This window comes from Pleurotus ostreatus (assembly GCF_014466165.1).
Source record: "Pleurotus ostreatus strain PC9 chromosome Unknown scaffold_8, whole genome shotgun sequence".
NCBI lineage: Eukaryota > Fungi > Basidiomycota > Agaricomycetes > Agaricales > Pleurotaceae > Pleurotus > Pleurotus ostreatus.
Genome location: NW_023503163.1, coordinates 2,686,898 through 2,706,456, shown reverse-complemented (window position 1 = coordinate 2,706,456; position 19,559 = coordinate 2,686,898). Strand labels below are relative to the sequence as shown.

The 19,559-nt window shown below is 53.3% G+C and overlaps 5 protein-coding genes across 5 annotated transcripts; 2 read left to right on the top strand and 3 right to left on the bottom strand.

The window, feature by feature from the left end:
* Positions 1–2,268: 2,268 nt before the first annotated feature.
* Positions 2,269–5,292, top strand: PC9H_011215 (uncharacterized protein; the record flags this gene model as incomplete). Its single annotated transcript, XM_036780700.1, has 11 exons — positions 2,269–2,422; positions 2,986–3,498; positions 3,551–3,839; positions 3,862–4,109; positions 4,235–4,296; positions 4,399–4,449; positions 4,526–4,585; positions 4,657–4,841; positions 4,935–4,955; positions 5,020–5,197; positions 5,263–5,292. The coding sequence occupies 11 exons, from the start codon at positions 2,269–2,271 to the stop codon at positions 5,290–5,292; spliced, it is 1,791 nt and encodes a 596-aa protein (XP_036628083.1).
* A 647-nt stretch (positions 5,293–5,939) lies between these two features.
* Positions 5,940–8,078, bottom strand: PC9H_011214 (uncharacterized protein; the record flags this gene model as incomplete). The annotated part of the gene is made up of 12 exons (XM_036780699.1): positions 5,940–6,021; positions 6,078–6,221; positions 6,303–6,428; positions 6,496–6,654; positions 6,710–6,816; positions 6,849–6,886; positions 6,943–7,054; positions 7,108–7,372; positions 7,420–7,608; positions 7,662–7,688; positions 7,739–7,847; positions 7,895–8,078. 12 exons carry the CDS (start codon positions 8,076–8,078, stop codon positions 5,940–5,942), a joined length of 1,542 nt encoding a protein of 513 aa, XP_036628082.1.
* An 880-nt stretch (positions 8,079–8,958) lies between these two features.
* Positions 8,959–11,330, top strand: PC9H_011213 (uncharacterized protein; the record flags this gene model as incomplete). Its single annotated transcript, XM_036780698.1, has 4 exons — positions 8,959–9,306; positions 9,356–10,484; positions 10,544–10,758; positions 10,812–11,330. 4 exons carry the CDS (start codon positions 8,959–8,961, stop codon positions 11,328–11,330), a joined length of 2,211 nt encoding a protein of 736 aa, XP_036628081.1.
* Positions 11,331–12,020: 690 nt separating this feature from the next.
* PC9H_011212 (uncharacterized protein) lies at positions 12,021–16,141 on the bottom strand (the record flags this gene model as incomplete). The annotated part of the gene is made up of 13 exons (XM_036780697.1): positions 12,021–12,154; positions 12,218–12,407; positions 12,456–12,762; positions 12,814–12,838; positions 12,892–13,029; positions 13,079–13,109; positions 13,170–13,268; positions 13,324–14,239; positions 14,296–14,674; positions 14,724–15,345; positions 15,397–15,564; positions 15,622–15,895; positions 15,945–16,141. 13 exons carry the CDS (start codon positions 16,139–16,141, stop codon positions 12,021–12,023), a joined length of 3,480 nt encoding a protein of 1,159 aa, XP_036628080.1.
* An 857-nt stretch (positions 16,142–16,998) lies between these two features.
* Positions 16,999–18,386, bottom strand: PC9H_011211 (uncharacterized protein; the record flags this gene model as incomplete). The annotated part of the gene is made up of 5 exons (XM_036780696.1): positions 16,999–17,575; positions 17,624–17,709; positions 17,764–18,005; positions 18,069–18,189; positions 18,243–18,386. The coding sequence occupies 5 exons, from the start codon at positions 18,384–18,386 to the stop codon at positions 16,999–17,001; spliced, it is 1,170 nt and encodes a 389-aa protein (XP_036628079.1).
* Positions 18,387–19,559: the final 1,173 nt, after the last annotated feature.

The window sequence follows — 19,559 nt, the reverse complement described above, 5'->3', positions numbered from 1 at the left end:
CTTCTCCTCGCGCGCCGAAAACACTGCCAGACTCGTAGGTAGCCCCGTGCAGATGTAGGCCTGGCTTTTACTTGCGCCCTGAAGACTTTGCGCGCATCCCCAAGGACGTGGTGCGCATATGAGTTCCCCGTTTGGCGGAGGAGCATTGGGAAGCTAGAAGAAGGGCAGGTGGGTAAGACGAAAAGGCAGCAACGTGGAGTGTGCTTACCTGTCTCGCAGCCGCTGCGCTTGATGTTCGGCGCTACAAAAGCCCACACCTCCTCCCGCCTTTCTCCAGTCTCAGCCCCGTGTTCCGCGTTCGTAGCTGAAGTTGTCTCCCTCAACGTCCCCGTTGAACGGGCCCGATACCCCAGTACACTTCCGTGCCTCGCATTTGCGAACATTGTCCGGACGTGCTCGCACATGGTTCTGACTGGACCTGGCCACCACCTTAGCCATGCTAGCCTCGGTCCTTGTCGTCGCCAGCGCCCAACGGGGTGTCGAAGGACTCCTGGGCGAGCAGTGCGAGCGGAAATTGCGTCTTCCCGCTGGCGCATGGTCTCGCTGCATGACGCTCGATGGTGACGACGACGGTGACGGCGGAGTGTCACGGTAGATGAATATTCGGCGGTCTGCCACTCTAGTGAGTCGCCCGGCCGGCTGAACGATTTTTAGGCGTAGACTCACCATTTAGTCTTAGTACTTGTCCTTTGTGGTCGTCGATAACATCCATATGCGCCGTATGGATGTAGCAAGGCCTTTCAATCGCCTTGTCGACCGTGCGCTGGCGCCCAACGTCTGTGGGATATCACGAAGGGTAGCGGTGTGTAGTATGTATGCGACGTCGTGACTGGGGATGCAGGATGGGCAGATGACGAGGAGGGGGCTGGTGAGTAGTCTGCCAGGCACAAACGTTGGAGGCGCATCTCGTACCTGCACTGCGTAGCCTCTCTCAGTCCTCCCATCTTCTGCCGTCTGTAATGCTCGTACGTGTCTAGCCCTTGTTCAAATCGCCGCCGCCGAAATTGTCCACGTTTGGGGATGTCGTCGCGGTAGTTATCGTGCGGGCTGTTAGGCGTGGTATGGGCCGTAAAAGTGGCGGCGTGGGGGTGGAAGGGTGGACGGAGTTAGCGGGGATGAACCAACGCCACGTGCACGATGGAACTCCGACGACCGAGCTCGCTCCTCAAGTCAACCAAGCACTCTCAATCACCCATCACCACTACGACTACGGCGACAACGACAACGGGGGCTGCGACGACCAGGGAGTTGACCCTCTCATACTTACCACAACGGCAGCTTTTCACTTCAATCCCCCCTCCTCTGTATCTCTCTGAGTGCCAGAGCTCTGGCGCGTAACCATCGACAAAGACCATCCTGGTTCTTCTCAAGACGAACGAGGCGGCGAACAAGGATCCAGAATGTCGGGTGACGGAGAGACGGAGCAGATATGGAGAGATACCGGCCTGAATCAATCAGGTAAGTCTCCACATCGTTGGGAAAGCTGTCCAGTTCATGTAGCCTGTAGTCAACGCGTGCGACGGCTGCAGGAGCGCGAACGAAAGCGAACATGAGCCCAACCTGACGCCGTCGTCTTCGAGCTCTTGTCAGGCGTCGCCAAGTTCCCCACAACCCCCAGCATCGCGCCTGACACATCCAGAGTCCTCACTCTACCCCCGTCTTCGAATTTGCGACCGTGTTATGTCCCTCTCGGTGCCCTCTCCCACAGTCGTGGTTCTCAGAGGAAGCTCGAGGCGGTCTGATACGCGTGCATATAAGGACGCTAAACGCGACATCGGCAACGTGCGGGTATGCGGGCACCAGTCAGAGAAGGAGAGTAGAACGGGAGGGCTGTAGGGCGCAGAGGACAAGGCTACGATGGGTAGCACTACCGCGGTACGTCGCTACTGAGTCCATGCGCATATACGCACTCACATGGGGTAGATTAGGCTGGCGGCCACTGGAGGGGTCACGACGCCACTGTCTCGCTGACGCGCGCCCTCCTTCGACCGAGATGACCGCAACCACCCCCTCGCCGGGGGAGCCCCTATCTCCCACCCGCAACTTGTGCGGGCCCCTGTCTCATACGCACAATGACGTTGACTCATCCTCTCCCTTCGCCGCGATGCCCGGAGCCACCCCCTCGATGGGGGAGCCCCTATCTCCCTTTCCCTCATCCTGCCATCGCATCCTCCTTCGCCGACTTGCCCGCAGCCATCCCCTCGTTGGGGGGGCCCCTATCTGGGGCATGTATTGCTTGGGTGCGGCAAGTATCCGCCCTTCGCTGAGATGTCCGTAGCTGCCCCCTCATCGTGGGGGCCCCTGTCTTACGCAGCACACTGCTATGCCTTAACGCCCCTTGTCTGTTACATTTCCTATCTTTCAGATGTGGCTGCCGCTGCCTCACCCAAGTTGCAAGGCATCAAGAGCACACTAGTTGAAGGTGAGTACTGACTCTAATGCTGAATGTCCTAGGCTCACTTATGTAACCAACCAGATGAATGATATCCGGCACTTGTATGTACTCACCTAACCTAACCACCGAGACAGTCGCTCGTAAACGAGCTCCAAAACAAATATACTGAAACCCTAAACCTCAACCCCCTAAGTACCTAAAGTCCTAAAAGCCCTAACTCCAGGTTCCGCATTCAGTAATGATTCCGCGTTAGACCTCGCATTCGCGAGCTCTAACGCTTGTAGTTTATACTTACACATGTACAATTAAAGTATTTTGGAAGCAGATAAGACTGGTTTCTGGATCTTAGAGTGAGATTGAGTGGATGATTGAGGGTAGAATTGTGTTAGAGCTCGTGTTCGCAAGCTCTAACGATTCAAGTTTATGCCTCTTGACTCTCAATCTAAGCCATTTGGTAGTAAATAATGTGTATTTATATGATTCCCAGTACAAATTGTGATACGATAAGTCTAAAAATTGCCTGAGGGCATCCAAAATAATGTGATTTTGGGTCGGCCTAACCCAGCATTAGGCCCGGACTCAGTGGATAGGGGTTACCTCCCTACGATCGAACGAGGTCGAAGGTGATACTCAGGTCAACGCGGAAGATCTCATCTTACTTTTACCTTCGGAGGTCGTTAACATCGTGTCTGTCCCTTCGGCAGCCGCACACGAGTGGCGTCTCCGATATGGCCAGGCCTTTGATACTCTCAGTGATCTACGTCGCAATCTCTTGGTCCTCAGCTCCATGTATCAGTCTAAAGACAGGTACTCGCGTGGTCAGCAACATAATACTCGGAGCGTGATGCTGGTCAAGAATGTGCAGGCACGGGTAAATGCAGCCGTTCACAAATATCGGGCGTGCAGATCGGCGCTTCTTGCTCTGGGGAGAGTCCTCGGACAATCAGACTGGGAGCTGATACTGCAACCACTGGCTGATTCTGATGTTCGCGGTCTGAGGGATGGCCAAGATGCAGCTTCCTCCGAGGGCCGGCGGACACTATCATGGATATGGGCAGCGGAACGCACAAACGATGCCGAGCTGAATGAAGGAATGAATGAAGGTGAGATAATAATAGCTTGAAAATTTGGTGTCCTGCTAAGAATATAATGTAGCACTCCGAATCGAATGGTGTAAGACCCGGGCACGTGCTCAACGTTGGCAAGAGGAATGTGTTCTCTTAGGTGAGGAGATGCGCCGTGTACTTGAGTTCCACCGCTGGCAGGCGAAGGAATGGGAGACACGGGCGCTTGGAGCCACAACAGAAGGTGCTCGCGCATATGCCTGGCGCCAGGAGCACACGCGCCAGACCTTGATCTCTATGTGTAAATCAACATGGAAGGATCTCTCGTCGTTGATTGAGGTGGGAGAGGGCGCTGTTGCGGCAGGCCAGCCGCTCGTAGAGTGTGTGCATCGTAGTATATAGAAATGGAAATCTACTACACGTTTACATCACGCCATGCGACCGGGAGGGAAGGCCACGCGAGACCACGATCGCATCCCATACCGAAGGGAGGGCCACGCAACCAGATCATACCCCCATAGGGCATGGGGCGGAGATGCGCGGTAAAGGTAAAGTTTGCCACGTCACCGTCATCGTTTGCAACGACGAGCGAGGGAGCTCTCTCAACGGTGGGAATAAGAAGGGCACAAATAGAGGGGGAGCTGAATTATGTAACTGACCTACAGGACATCTACAGGGGATTGATACATCATGGGGTGTACTGTAGTCGTGGTGCCTGTTGCATCACGACTGCCCCGTAAGTACAGTATAGGATAGATAACAAGGACAGCTACAGGTGTCGCGTGGCGCATCTTCCAGCTCTGCCACAAGTGGTGGCTCCTCCTCCTCACGTGCTCGGTGCGTGGTGCTCAGAGCTCCAGTACTCGTGGACGGCGTACTCAGCAGATGAGATAGCTTTCCGTCCCTGCGTTCGTGTGCTTGTTGCTCGCGGATATACAGCCCGGTATCGCTGACGCGAGTTCCCGCTCGCTCGGGACCATCGTGACCCCCGTGCGTACGCATATCATAGCCGCGCTGCCCACATTGTTCGTGCAGGGGGTACTCACGCGTTCACTGCTCATCGTAGATATGGATGGGATTCAGCATGTTCTGTGATCTCACCATCACCCTCTCCATGATCACCCTCGTACGCGCCCGTTCCTATCCCCTCACCCGCCTCTAACTAGCGTGGATCGCTGCCATTCTGGTTTGATGCAGTTATACAACGCACTGAAGGAGGCCATCTTCCGCAGGACGCGCCGCACGCTCGCGCACATCCTCGCGTTCACGCTCGAGACCGGGCTGCTCACCACGCTCCTCATCGCGGTCCAGATGGCGCTCATGCTCGAGCCGCTCGCTGCCCACGCGGACGGCGGCTCAGAGCGCCGCTGGCGGTGCATCTTGTGCGTTCCCGTTTAATTCCCGTTACCCTCTCCCCGGACGTCGAAGCGGGAGTCTCTGATCGCTAATCGCTGATTGCCTTGCAACTTGAACAGCTTCTACCCAACGGGCGCAGTGTGAGTGCTGCGCTGGTGTATCACCGATAACTGTAGCGCTGACGCATCTTTGTGCACTGCGTAGGTACGCGTCCTGGGTTCTCGCGTCGCTCAATGCCCGGTCGGCATTCGCGCGCGACACGTTCATCGTGAGCTCCGTCTCGGGCCTTCCGACCACCTGCCCAGGCGACGCGCACGCTGAGTCCCGTACGACACAGCAGACCAAATTGGCTGCAAAGGATGCCGTGGTGGAGAAACCAAGAGTATGTGTGTTCTGCGTTCTGCTACCCTTCCGCAGTGAACACTGAACGCGCTGGATGCTCCTTAGGCTGCGGCGCCTGGTGAAAAGCGGGGCTAAGAGTTCGATGCCGATGTCGACGATTTGGTTTCATGTATTCGTATTTTGGATGTGCAGTGCACGGTATGATGACCATGTCGCAAAGTTACGTGTATCACAGACTAGTGGAGCGTACAGACTCGCTTTCGCTTGTTCCTGCTTCCTGATTGCTGATTCCTGCTGACATTATCGTTTATATCCAGCGACTATAGGGCTTTTGTCTGATTAAGATAATGGATCCCTTGGATTACCATGCTGCTTGGCGGGATGGGACGCAGCAACACGCCGTAATGATTCTCAGTGCCAGATGCTGCGCAGACGCAGACGACCTCCTCGGTTGTCCAATTTCAGTTTCAGTTTCAGTTCCGACGTCGTCGTCGCCATCAACGTAGAGAGCAAGAAGGATATCGGAGCGCCAGGCGTCGTGGGAGCGTTGGTTGCACCTGAGGATGCAAGCGGGCACGGGTGCAGACTAAGTGTGATCCACACGCGTCGAACTGGGCCATGGTCATACAGATAACAATGTGGCCCGTGGGCGCCAGCGATCGGAAGACTTTCGCGTACATCGGGAGAGTGATATAGGATATAGGCGCAAGCAACATATAGTCCGTATCAACAGCAGTTACGAGTAGAGTACAATATTGCAGTTTGGTTGAAATGTAGATCTTTCACATGAGCTCCGAGTCACGCACTAGTTTTGCAGCCTTAGCAGAGCGAGGGGTAATGGCGCATTCGAAGGGGATGATGTGCCTGCCGATGTCAGCGTATGAGCACCCTAGAACGGAAAACCTGAATGGGATACGCACCTTGTGAATCCACCTTCCCACTGAATATCCTGCTCGATATCCCGACCGCGAGCATCCTTAGCTTTAGCGATATCAAAGCAGGAGAGGATCGACGCGACGGAGATCGCAAGGGAGTCCATAGCGAAGAACCGGCCGGGACATATCCTATATGCAGCCGAGTGCGTGAAACACAGGGCCGTTTAGTATACAATGGCGATACAGGAATGCTGACGTTGCGCTACACACCTTCGCCCAAATCCGAAGTTGGGGATGGGGTCCAGAGTCTTCGGATCGATTTCCCCGTCCTTCAGGAAGCGTTCTGGCTTGAATGTTCCAGGATCGGAGTAGACTTCCTCGTCTCTCAAGAGGGCCCTACGTGGTGATCAAGGTCAGGTAGTATTCCTGCGTCAGTCATCACCCGATGGAATCGAGTGCGCACCAGACGTTGACGAAGATCGTGGACCCTTTGGGTATAATATACCCCTTATACTCGTCGTCCATCGTGAGTCGGTGGGGTGCGCCTAGAGGGCGATCGTCAGGAATAGACCACGGCAAGAATGATGATAAACACTTGCCTAAAGGCAGCACCGATTGCCACCTAAGATCCACATAGAAATTATGAACTAGAAGGAAACGAAGAACAGACGGCATACCTCAATACCTCGAGCATGATGGCACGGACATACGGTAGGTGTGGTATATCCTCAAACGCGGGGAGTCGTGCACCAAGATAGGCATCGAGCTCCTCTTGGCCTTTCCTCTGCAGTCTGGATAGAGGAGCATCGCCGCCACGAATGTGTAGATCACTAGAGGCGATGTCTCTGCGCCCCCTAGTAGATACCTAAGCCAAGGTTGTACACTACGAATCCTGGAACCGTAAGCGCACCTGTATACGCAACCCATGTCACGTCCTTGATCAACTCTTCGTCTGGATGGCCGTCGATGCTGTGTCCGCCCAAGCTGCGAGATAGAATGCTCGGCTCGCCTTTCCCTTCGCGCTGAGAAATCATCAGGATCGAATCGATGGAGCAGCAATTAATGAAGCACCCACCAAGCGACTACAACCCTGTTGGTATGGAGCTTCTCTCATATCCGTGGTATGGGGTCGCGCCCGCTCTGCGTACGCCTTGAACCCAGCCCCCGGCATCCATGCGGGGATATACTTGAGGAACGGAAGCATATCAACCATGAAGCTCCCGGAGATTGCAGCGTCCTTCAAGTTTACGAGGGCTTTCCCAGCGCGCTCGACATTGGGATCGTCCTCACCCTGGACGTCTACACCGTATGCGATTGCGATGATGGTCGCTGAGAGAGTACTTGTCGCAATCTCAGCAAATATCACGACGCGCTGGAGTAAACTTACTAGTCGATATGATGAAGAAAGCGCTTCGGGTCCTCTAGCAGTCGCCGAAGGAGATCACGGGAGTACCACAGCTGCTTAGGGCGATGATTTGTTGAGCGTTCTGAATTGAATTCTTGCCAAAATGCGCGACGGCGCGCACGCCATGCATGTCCGTATGGTAGGAAACTCAACAGCGTTTTCCAACCTAGACTAGAAGAAGGCAGGTGAGTACGGGCTAGCACAACGTAGCGGCAGGTCCTTACAGCTCGTTCAACATGGTACTCAGGGGTCTCGTGTGTGAGTGAGTACGAAGTTCGCAGAGATAGACCCCATGACATACCTGTCGGAGTACAGCGCAGAACGCACGCCGAGGAGGTCATTCGCCGCTTTGTATGAGTTGAGCACGACAATTGGGCTCCCCAAAACATTCAGATAAATGATATCTGAATCTAAGAACGCATTAACCACCTTCCAATCCCACGTAACACCCGCTTACTATACTTCTTCGACCATTCATGATACTTTACCCACTGGTGTTCGGAGGGCATATCGAGCAGATTGCCGATTATCGGATAGCCCCTTGGCCCGGGAGGTAGAGGCAATCTGTTGCTGCGCCATCGTTTCAGACCAGCGAGAGCGAGAAGAAGTGCGAAAGCAATTAAGTAGATATCTGTCGACATGAGATGGAGTTTCGGTCTAGCAGAGACTAGCAGAATGCGGAGCTTATAAGTTGTAGTCCCATTGATACTTGAGAAAACAACTCCCTATTTGTGGATGATCACTCTAGTACGTCTGACGTGGGATACGGCGACGAGGCACACCGCTTGGTGTGACGATTCCACGTCGATTGAATGGACCGTGTGTTGGAGAGCAGCAATGGAATTTCCAATGGCATCAAATCGAGGGGCTTGACGATTCAGAATCTACTCAGTGGCAGAAATAGAGCTTTCGTGTGAGCGATATTGATCCGTTTCTTCGCATTCATAGGATAGTCACCACTTAGTGGCTTCTGAAGTAGACTCACGAGAAGTCATCGGTACATTTTAAACCCTTAAACACGCTGATAGATAGGTCAGTAATAGCCAATGAAGCCACAGCTCTCAAGCACTTACGGTGAGTGGTAATTGCCCATTCCTGGGACGTCAAGAAGCAAAAGAATGACAGACAACATATGGTCAAACTCCGCACCGACAATGAATCAACCTGTCTGCTCGCTACCATATATATCTATAGGCGGACTCAGTAGAGCCACCAAGGGCTCTCTCCTCAATAGTATTAGCACTGACAGTGCAGCTCAAGGCGTCGAGGTGGACCGTACGGATACAAGTATATAATTATATATTTCTATCACATATACTAGTAGTTGTAGTGAATATCAGAGCTTTCCGTGGATGCTTTAAGCATTTGCCGGCGCGATACCATCGAGGTTTGCCACAAAACAGGGGCTGTTACCTGATTCAGCCGTTTATGTCAACATAACCAAATAAACATATTTAGCAGCGGATTGGCAGTACCCATAAGTATTGTTCATTCCGTTCTGTCGCCTATTGTCCTGCCATCATGGCCGACATTACCTCTCCACGAAGACCTCTCACAGCTGCCAATAATTTTATCTCAGGGCTATACAGCTCAGCAACAATGCGTAGCGTCGTTCGTGAAGAATTAGCGGGCAAGGTTTCCAAAGATGATGCCTCTGTTTTCAAACGCCTCGACATCGACCAGGTGTCTGATGAATTCGTCGATTCTTGTTTCGAATTATCCATAATCCAGCATCGAGGCCTCTTCGACGAACTCAATAAGGTCGTGGTAGCAGCTGCCCAAGCCCGGAACAAAACGTTTGACCACAACACGCAACTCGAACAACGGGCGAAGGGGGATAGCTGGGAGGTGAAAATGTACCCGCCGCTTGTGAGTCCCCAATTTTCCACCTCTCGAGTAGAGTCAACCCCATCTTCAGCAAAAAATGTGCAACATCGTCACCAATTTCTCGCATCCAAGGGAGCGGAAAGCGATGAGGAACATCAAGATCGCTGCGAATAGGCAACTCAAGGGGGAAGAATATACAACTGGCTTTCCAAAGGTTGCGCCAGACGGAACCGGATCCCGCGCCCTCGAATGCGATTCTTGGTTGCAAACTGACTGGTTCGTGGAAATCAAACCGAAGGAAAGCCAAGGTCTCGCTGCGAAAGATGCTACCATATCCGAGGTCGTCTGCCAGGCCGCCGACTACGCTCGGCTCCACATGTCGTGCCGCCCTTTCCAGCTCTTCTCAGTCGGCCTCCTCATCTTCGGACGCAAGTTCATGGTGGGTATCTTCGACAGGGACGGTGTCTCGCTCTCTCCTATCTCCGACTTCTGCGACGCCGGTGAAGGTTTCAGAACTTTCATCAGGGTGATCCGCCAACTCGTCAGCCCCCGCCTCTCGGATATCGACTTCGGGTGTGACCCTACCGCTCAGCCTCTAAGCCCCTCATCTGATCTTCACGCTGCTGTGCGTGAGCTCGCGATTTCACGAGGGCTATCACCAGACTTCCCGCCATACGTCGTATTGTGCCCGAGAGAGTACTCGACGACGGTCAATGGCGTGACTTCCACAAAATGGCTACAGAATTCGTGGTTGACGGTTGGCCCCCCTATTTGGGTGTCTCTCTCCCTCATCGGCCGGGGAACGAACATTTGGCCTGTAGTCCCGCTGATTTGTAACTCTGGCAAGTGTAGTATCGTCGACGGTGCACCAATTTCGATCCTCAAGAATGCATGGCGCAATAGCGAACGCACTGGAGAGGCGTCCATCTATGGGAGTCTCGATGCCCCTCCCCCTGGCGTAGCGCGCTTTTTGCAAGGAGGCGACGCCCGGTTCGACGGTGAGACGGACATACCGATATCGGTGCACAATCTGCGTAGTCAATACCCGTACGGCGCATGGCTCCACAGAGTTGCGACGAATGCTGCAGCCAACGCTCCACCTGGGCCTGGGACTGGGACAGCCGTCCTCCATCGTCTTATCCTGCAGACCATCGGACGGCCATTGTGGCACTTTGGGAGCTATCTCGAGCTGCTGAAAGCATTCCGTGCGGCCATCGTTGGTAAGCATCAGATCTCACCATCATGCCTGTGTGCTCTTAGGATATTTCTTGGGGGATAGGTCATCAGCGGCTTGTCGCTCATGGAATCCTCCACCGAGACATCAGCGCTGGGAATATCATGATATCCGCCGACGATCATCCCGGTGCGGGCGAAGAAGGCTTCTTGATGGACCTTGAGTTCGCGAGGATTAATGAAGTTGTACATGTCACGAAGGCCCCTGGGGGTCCGCAGCGTACGACGTGGAGTGTTCCGAGGCGGGGCATCCAGATGACCGTACGAGCTCATCCTTCCCGATCGAGTTGTCTACTAATATAGACCAAAATTAGGGCACCGTGCAGTTCATGGCTAGAGAGATCTTGAACTCCATCGTCAAAAACAATCCAGTTGAACACACAGTATCACACGATCTTGAATCGTTTGCTTGGGTCTTCGCCTACGTCGTGCTTCGCCGTCTACTTCGCGATTCGGGAGATGAGACGAAATCGACATTCACAAAGGACGATCGATTTGCTATCAAAACGACGTACGACCAATCATTCGGCGCTCTGAAACTCGATACTGTGCTGACTCAACGTCGTTCACTGGGCGTGTTCGACTTGAGAGAAAATGGTATAGAAGGACTCGTCCCCGCCGCTATCACCTATTTTATGAAGGTTCTGGGAATGCTAGTGGCCGCAAACCACGCGGCCGCTCAGCCACCTGATCCGCGCTTTTCGGTCTTCATGGCTACCCTCCCGCCGATAGTCTCTCTGCCTTCGCAAACCAAAATGACGCACTTGCATTTTATCCAGCTCATCGACGCCACTATTCAAACACTTGTGAGCGAGGCGCAGATAGACGAATGATTGCCTTGTCGGTACTAGCGCGACATATTCCACTGCCTAAGGGACGACGGAGATTTCGTAGAGATGTTTGTGAACTTTGTAGTAAATATAGATCCTGGAGCATATCAACTCTCCGTTAGCACCGACGATTATCCTGTGTTAGGTGCGTCGTAGTTCGTATACGTCGTAGTCCAAACCGACTGTCCTTGGGTGATAGTCGCGTCCACAGACGAGGACGCAGCGGAGCTAGCAGCAACAGAGGACGACGCACTCGCCGAGCCGTTGTTAGCGGGGTTGTGGGCAGCCTTGAACAACTGAGCTTCGCCTTCGGGCCCAGGGTTTATCGCCAAGATCATTCCTACGAATCGAGGTTAGCTCCTCAGCGATTCGACGCACCGCCCGACGAAGAATTTGGCGAGCTTACAAGATGAAGTTACTACGTCGCCTTCCGCCGCGTTAACGTACGGGGAGTGCAGGCCAACTCTCCTCCGGCGCCGACGTATACGTCGTATGTAACGGCCAACACTGCAGAGGGCAAGGACAAATCTTCCAGCCATTTGCGTGGAGGTAGACAGGATATCGAAGAAGAGAAAAGAAGAGAGCACGAATTAGTCTTCAATTATCATCTCCACTTTCTTGATCTAGCTGAATAATTTATATGGTACAAGTCCACTTTGACGAAGAAACAAGAGAATTGGTACGTATATATATTTAAGCCTGGCGGCCAGTTCCAATACCCATACCGACACGAACTAAGGTTTCTAGAGACGCTTTACCGTTGATAAGCAGATCCTCGTCCCACTTTACGGCACCCTTTTCGAAAAGGATTACAATCGTTGAGCCACCTGACGAGTGAAGACGATAATCAGTCAACAGGAAGGGTCGGGGGGGGAAGGTTTATATGTTACCGAATGCGAAGTAACCGAATTCATCACCCCGCTTGACGAAGTCGCCTTCGTTGACCGTAGTCTTGATACTTCCGACCATCATTGCCCCAATGCAGACAGCCATGACACGACCGAATTGCGGACTGTCGATGGGAACAATCTTCCGGACATTCTCGCCATAGACATCCAACGCCGTGCGAATGGCTTGAGGCTACATATGATATTAGGCAACGAAAAAGTAAACGGAAGCAATGCTCACATTGACGGTGTAGTATTCGCCGTCGATGTAAGTCATGGGTCCAATCGTCCCGTCAACCGGAGAATGGAAACGGTGATAATCCTGTGGTGCAAGGCGGAAAATTGCTAGGGCGCCACCAGTATACTTGTCAGCTTCGGCCCTATACACATCGCCAAGTAGGCGAGCAACCGTGAACTCGCGCCCTTTGATCCATAGACGAGTAGCGTCGCTAACGGTCTCGAAAGCCATCATGCGACAGTCCGCAGCGCTGACCAAGCGGTAAGGGTTGTCGGGCTGCTCGATCGGTCGAGCGGACTTTTTGAGTTTCCTAAAACTGGTGTTGGACAAAGCAGATTAATTAATCAGAGGGCGTACATACCGATAGAAGAACTCGTTGAAGGTCTCTGTGCGCAAGGTCAGTCATTAGAGGCTATGGGTAGGAGGGCGAAGAACCCACTAAACGAGTCCAACGGGTCCAAGATTTCGTCGACTTTGAGGTTATGGAACTCGATGAAACCTGGGATATCGGCGGCTGATTGAGGGGCGTCATACTTCAATCCTTGTTTGATAGATAGAGACTTCAGGAGCCCACGAGCTGAACGGTAAGTTTAGCAGAAAAGGCGTTCGACAAGAAGCTAACTTACCTCTACCACCCTCCATCTGACTCTTGGCACCCTAGACAGAAAACGAGGTTATTCAACATCATTCGTGGGGAAGGCGATGCATTATACTCACCTTGTAAAGCAGACGTATCCCAAGCCGTACGTAGACTTGCATCTTCTCCTCCTCAAGCTGCCCAGTCATCCGATTCTGCACAATGATATTGGCAGAATTCTACACCTCGCTCATCAGAATACACAGAACCCATCGAAACGGAGTTAACGCTTACCGCTCCAAGCCTATAGTCACCACTGCTAATCTTCCCAATAATCTTCGTGTACCACTTCCGCTGCGCTTGACTGGCTGTCACAAAGTTACCAACAACGATCCTATCCACCCTCCCCCAGTCCTGGCTCGCGCAAATAGCTAGATGCGTGACGATGTCCATCTCCGCCTTGGAGTTCAGACGAGGACGATGGCATAGTGGGCAATTCTTCACGTTGATGACACGCTCGAACGGATCTTCGGTGACGTTCGCGATGGCAGCAGCCGCGGTATTGTCAGTGGTGGCTTTCTTCTTCCGCCTGAAACGGCCTTTCTTCGTTGTGGGAGGAGCAGTAGATGTGATAGCAGTAGCACCGGTTGGAGATCCAGACCCAGATGAGTCCTCTTCAACGTCCTCAGACGACGAATACTGATGCCCAGCTGCGGTGCCACCAGCCCGGGCAGCGTCCGTGAGTTTCATTTCTGCGGGCTCGGTGCTATACGCCGGAGGTGGAGGAAGCTTGTTCTCGTCGACATATCCGACGTTATTGAAGCTATGCGATGGGCCTGAGAAATCGAGGTTATCGAGGGCAACGCTCTGGCCCTTGTTATCGGAGGCGGTGAGGATCGGTGTAGCGCTGATGCTCGTGTCTGGAGCACTATCCTCCTCGTCTACGCGTCGCTTCTCGCTGTCTGGTCGGTTGAGTTCAGTCTCCAAGCACTGGATAGTTTCGTCCATAGTTAGCTCGTCGGAGCGTGGATCTTTGCCATGGCGCGTGAAGAATGAGTTCACAGTACTACGAGAGAGGGTAGACCCGAGCGAATCGAGCATCGAGGTCAACTCTAGATGAGAGATGGCCCTCGTGTCGTCGGTGTCGTATTGTCCGATGTATTGACGCCAGAATTGCTGACGCAAGGCAGCATATGGCTGATACTTCGCTCTGAAAGATATTAATCAGCCGCAGCGCCGGGTTGGGAGTGGAAATCGAAGACATACTTGACAGTGATAACAGGCTTATGCCTGGCTTCCCAAGCGACATCCTTCTCGGTGGCGAGCGGTAATTTGTACTCCTTCATCGGATGTCCTTCTGCCCCGATCGCGGCGTAGAGCCCGGTATTGGGATCCGGTTGCGGCGCGCCTTCAATCAAGTCGCTGACATCAAAGCTGGCGTCACCGACGTGATCGTTAGAGGAAAGCTTGTCCCAGTCGAGAATGCTCAGTTGAACCTTGAAGGCCGTCTCGTATCGTCGAACATGGAACAGGAGCTTCTCGTCCCAAACGGGGTTGAGGGAGTGCCGAATGACGCGCGTACGGAATACCTTCTTGCCGAAAGAGATGACAACGAATGGGTCCATGTCCCACCCCGTACGTGTCACTGAACAAAAGATAAGGATATTATCGTGGCACGCACAGAAATCACTCACTATTCTTAAGCCTGGGTAGGTCGTCTGCACCACGAATCTCCAGCATCACGATCCCAACGATATCATTCGACGCGCCGAAGTAGTACTCCCCGTGGGTTTTGTTCTTCCTGAAACGCTTCTTCTTCCCCGTTGACGCGGCGCCGACGTCGAGGTTTGAGGACGATGGCGTGGTAGCCGATGGCGTACTGGGGGTGCTAGTGCTGGGAGTACTTGCCGTCACAGATGACGAAGTGACATTAGACGACGCCCGCCTGAACTTCATCTTCGGGATGAACCCGCTCGACTTCGCCGTCGTAGGGACCGGGGTAGCAGTGGGCGGCGGGACTGGTGTCTTGCTCATCCCAGCAGGCGTGGGGGTAGTGGGTGAACCCAAGTCTCCCGAAACAGATGCGGGGAGGTCGAGATGGGGAGGAATAGGCTTCGGTCCGGACGTCTGAAGCTTCATTATTGCTGCCTTCTCTTCGGAAGGGGTGGGAGGAGTCGGTGGTGAAGATGTTGCGGTGGTATAGTCTGAGACTTCTTCTTCGTCCTCTTCCTCGTCGGAGGACTCCGAGCTCAACCCACCGTCGTCTTCTAGATCCAGTGCCGCATGGTGCGATCGTACGGTACCAACTCCCTCGGTCTACGTGATCGTCAGCAAAACCAACGTAGAACAAGAAGCGAACGTAAGTACCGGCGGGGCAGAAACTAAGGATGGCCTCGATCGCTTCACAAGCTCGGAGAACACATCATGGAAGTCCACCGGAATGGCAGGGTTGGGTGATACGAACCCGAGCTTAACCTTGACAGAACCCGTCGCGTGGGTGTTGGCTCTCGTCGAATCAAGGTTGATCGAGAACGGCTAGAGCAATTAACTTAAATGAAGAGGTGAACATGGTGGAAGATAAAGGAAACGCACCTGATTGCCCGAATCGTCGAACGCAAATGCCCTATCTGTCCCATTCGCCCGGTCAACGAACCAGTCCTCCAGAGGTAGCGATACCTCTCCCAAGTAGTCCTTCGACATCAAATCTTTGTCCCACACGATGAACTCCACAACGCCAAGTTTATCCGCTAGTGACAGATAAAGAGGGTAGTCGAACGTCGCGTCCTTGGCTGCGTACACCGGGTTGACCGTCCTCTTCGCTACGGGAGTCTGGTGCCGCGTGTTCAGGATGGATACCACCACGAAGCTGCTCGACCGTAAACGGTGCAAAAGCCGTGACAACAAGGATGACTCACGGATCGCTGAAACCATTGCTGTCCTTCGCCAGAACGTCCGTACATCCCAGCACCTGCAATCGGCATATCACGACCGGCTGCTCGCCTGGCAGCGGCGAAAACCCGTTCCTCCCGCTCCCTTTGATGCGCGCCAGCGGTCGAGCAGCGGACTTCAGTGCCTTCCGAATCTTGGCTCCTTTCTTGTTGGTCGACGACATCGTCTTCGGTGTATTTGTGGTTGGAGTAGTATAAGCTTGTTATTTCCGTAGCCGCTCCTTTCTTGTATGTGTCCAGTTCCTCGAGTGGTGGTAGTTATCCGTTGGAAGAAAGAAGCTAGATGATGGGCGCTGAGCGCTACGAGATATATCCTGAGACAACCGCCGCCCACCTCACTGCCCTAGCCAAGAAGCCCGCGTCCGAATCCGGTTGGCAACTAACTCTTGTTTCAGTTCAAGGTTGCGTAGAGCTCAAGGCAGGAACGCACACGCACCGTGACCGCGCGCTGCGTCTCGAACCTCGAACCTCCTGTCTTTTTCCGAACCCAGAACCCTTATAATCCACAATCACTGATCCCCTTGATCGTATCTCGTCGTATCGTGTGTCTAACTTCGCGCTGTCTTCACAGTCGAGACTTAAGAGTGTGGGCGATGGGCTTGATCTCAGTGACAGACGTGGCAGTGGGCGTGGAGATGATGATGGTGGTCTTGGTGAAAGAAGTTGACGTTGGAGGCGCTCGCGAGTAGACCCCACGATTAGCTCCCTTCACTTCAGTCAGCGTGAATGACCGGCGAAATTCAGGGTCGCCGCGAGGACGCATCATAACTGTGACTGCGAAAAATATCTCCGTCGGATCAATTTCACCATAATATTGATAATACGTCTTCTATAGACTTTCAATAGAGGAGCGAGAAGACTCGCAATTAAATCAAAGGGGCACGTTGGTAGATTCGAAGGTATATAAGCTGAATAAGTCGGGGTAGGTGAAGGGAGGGAAAATTCCAAATAGGAGTGGGCGCGAACACCATAACGTAGCAGTCGTCGCAAGTCATGAATAAACTAGTACGTAGTCCAGAGTTCATGACAAGAAGAGGGCGGAGAAGACAACGCCGATGAAGGACACCAATCCGGACATCATAACGACACTAGCGTCGTTGGAGGTCGCGTTGGCGCCTTGGGCAGTACCAGAGGGCGTTCCCGAAGATGCAGCAGATCCTCCACGGGAGCCGGTGACGGAGCTAACAGCGGCGGAGCCGGTCGCGGAACCAGTAACGGTCGCAGATACCGACGCACTGGTGCTTGAGCTTGAGGACACCCCTGGCGCAGCTGTAACGCTGGCAAGGGCGGCGAACAGCGCAGTGCTCTGGAACTGCACGCAGTTGCTGGAGGCGGGGACCCTCGGCTGATAGGGCATGGTGGAGATGGCTCCGAGGGACTCAGGAGGTTGGGTGTACGTGACGACTTGGCCGTTGGTAGTATATACACCCGGGAAGTCCTGATTCTCGCCTTGGCAAGACTCGAAGACACCTGTCTGAGCGTTGTTGGGGGCGTTGTACGCGCATCCGATACGGTCGAAGATGTGCTGACAGTAGTCGGCTGCATGCGACTTGGAGGGATCACAGACCTTGATGCAGAACGCATTGCCACCCATGAAGCTGCCAGAAATGAGATAAAAGAACGACGTTAAGTGCGGAAAGACGTACTTATGCCATTCGATGACTTGTTGGAAGGTGTTATTGTTGCCAGACCATGCATTCGAGTACATCAAACCACCAAGAGGGTTACCGCGCTACAGCGATCCCAAGTCAGCGCCAGCACATGAATAATAGTTCACGCCACTCACTAAATCGGCACCATGAGGGTCGAGCTCACCACCAAAATCGCCGTCAGCGATATTGATCTTGGTCTGATCGATGAAGCCGACGACTTGGACGTAGTCGGGCGTGCGCATGAACTGGATGCCCTTGAGGGTACCCTCTGGGATAACGCGAGTACCGCGTCCAGGCTTGGTACACCACGCGACCTCCTCACCCTCCGTGTTCGAAATCAAGGAGTTGGGCTCAATGGGCGCCCAAAGACAGAAATCTACCCGCGGCTTCAGCCGGCCGTTCACGCCAAAAAACTCGACAGTCGACGAGGAGTACTCACCATCAGCGCTATTCACAAAAGAAGTCTGGCAGAGCGAGTTTTGTCCCTCCGTGGTTGAGTTGCATTGATTGTAGCCAGTCTGAGTTCCTCGAAGGAGATGTTCGGAATCGGCTTGGTATGGCTAAGATTCTCTTGAGTATGGTCTTGGCGGCAAGGGAAAGTACGTTTACTTACAAGTCCAGTGGGGTAGGCAAAGTGCTTCGACGCAAGAGGCGTAGCGGGGAAGGTTGCTACGGCGCCGTCCTGTGCGTTGGCAAGGGAGTTGGAGAAGGAGGCCGCGATGGCCAAGAGTGCGACTGAAAGAGCGACGGGAGACATGGTCTCAAAAACGATTTAGACTTTGGAAATAGGTACGTATGTCAAAAAAGACCGGGAAGTAGAGAACCCACGTCGACGGCGACGAGGACGAAGATGATGAGAAAGTTTGAAAACAAGGAATCCTCCCTTTTATTTCAATCGGAGCCAATACCGAAAATGTAAATTTAGAACCGCAAACGCCGCTATTTTTATCCAGGGCGAAATGATGCCAACAACCAGCCAATTACAGATTGAAGGGGTTTAGACGAAGTATATGAGCGAGGAGCGGCAGGATGTTGGGAGATACAGAAGACCCATATATCGATACTGTTTACTTGAGTTCTGAATATGTAAATTGCAAGAATAGGTGGCGCAGGGCTCTGCAACCGGCAGACGGGTCAGCAACATGACAACCTTAACAAATTGGAAATTGGAAACTTAACTTGAGGACGAAGCACAGGTCAACATTCCGTAGAGTCTCTTTCAGGATCATTAGCGGAAATGGCCGAAAGGACAGACTCTAACTGATGGAGGTGAGCACCTGTGGGGACGATCGTAAGGAATGGAGTTTATGATTGACAACCTACAGTGTCGCTAACAACGGGCGTGGGCGGTGAGGGAACCCCGCTGCGATCGCCTTCCGTGGCTCATCAAAAACGGTAGCGATGAAGACGATGCTGCAGATCCTGACGTAGAGTTACACGCTGTTGGGCACTGATAGATTCCTGTGAGCACGGATAGTCGTTGGAGGGCAGCAACTTACATTTATGATTGCCTGGACGAGGGGCGGATCAGGCCGAACTTAAGCCTTTCTCACATCCCCACGCTGGCCGGTCGGTAGGAACGAACTGGGCTTGCATCGAAGATCGTGACTTTTGAAAGAAATGAACATGGACCACTTGGTATATATGCACGGTTCAAATACTACCCAGAAGTCGAGGCGAAAACGATGTAAACAAACAATGAGTGCATACGATAGGGCATAGAGATTCAAGCGAGAGAGTTGAGCTGAATGGTAGCCAGGATTCACGACTTGCGATATGGGGTACACGAGACGGCCACTTGAGCCCTACGTTCAATGAAATCAAATGGGCAGGCCTTGTAGCGCCGCCCAGCAATAAGACCGTATGAATTTCGCGATTGCGTGCGACGTTGGTTGGAACGGACATGAGAGGGTGGAGGGAGCGATGGTAG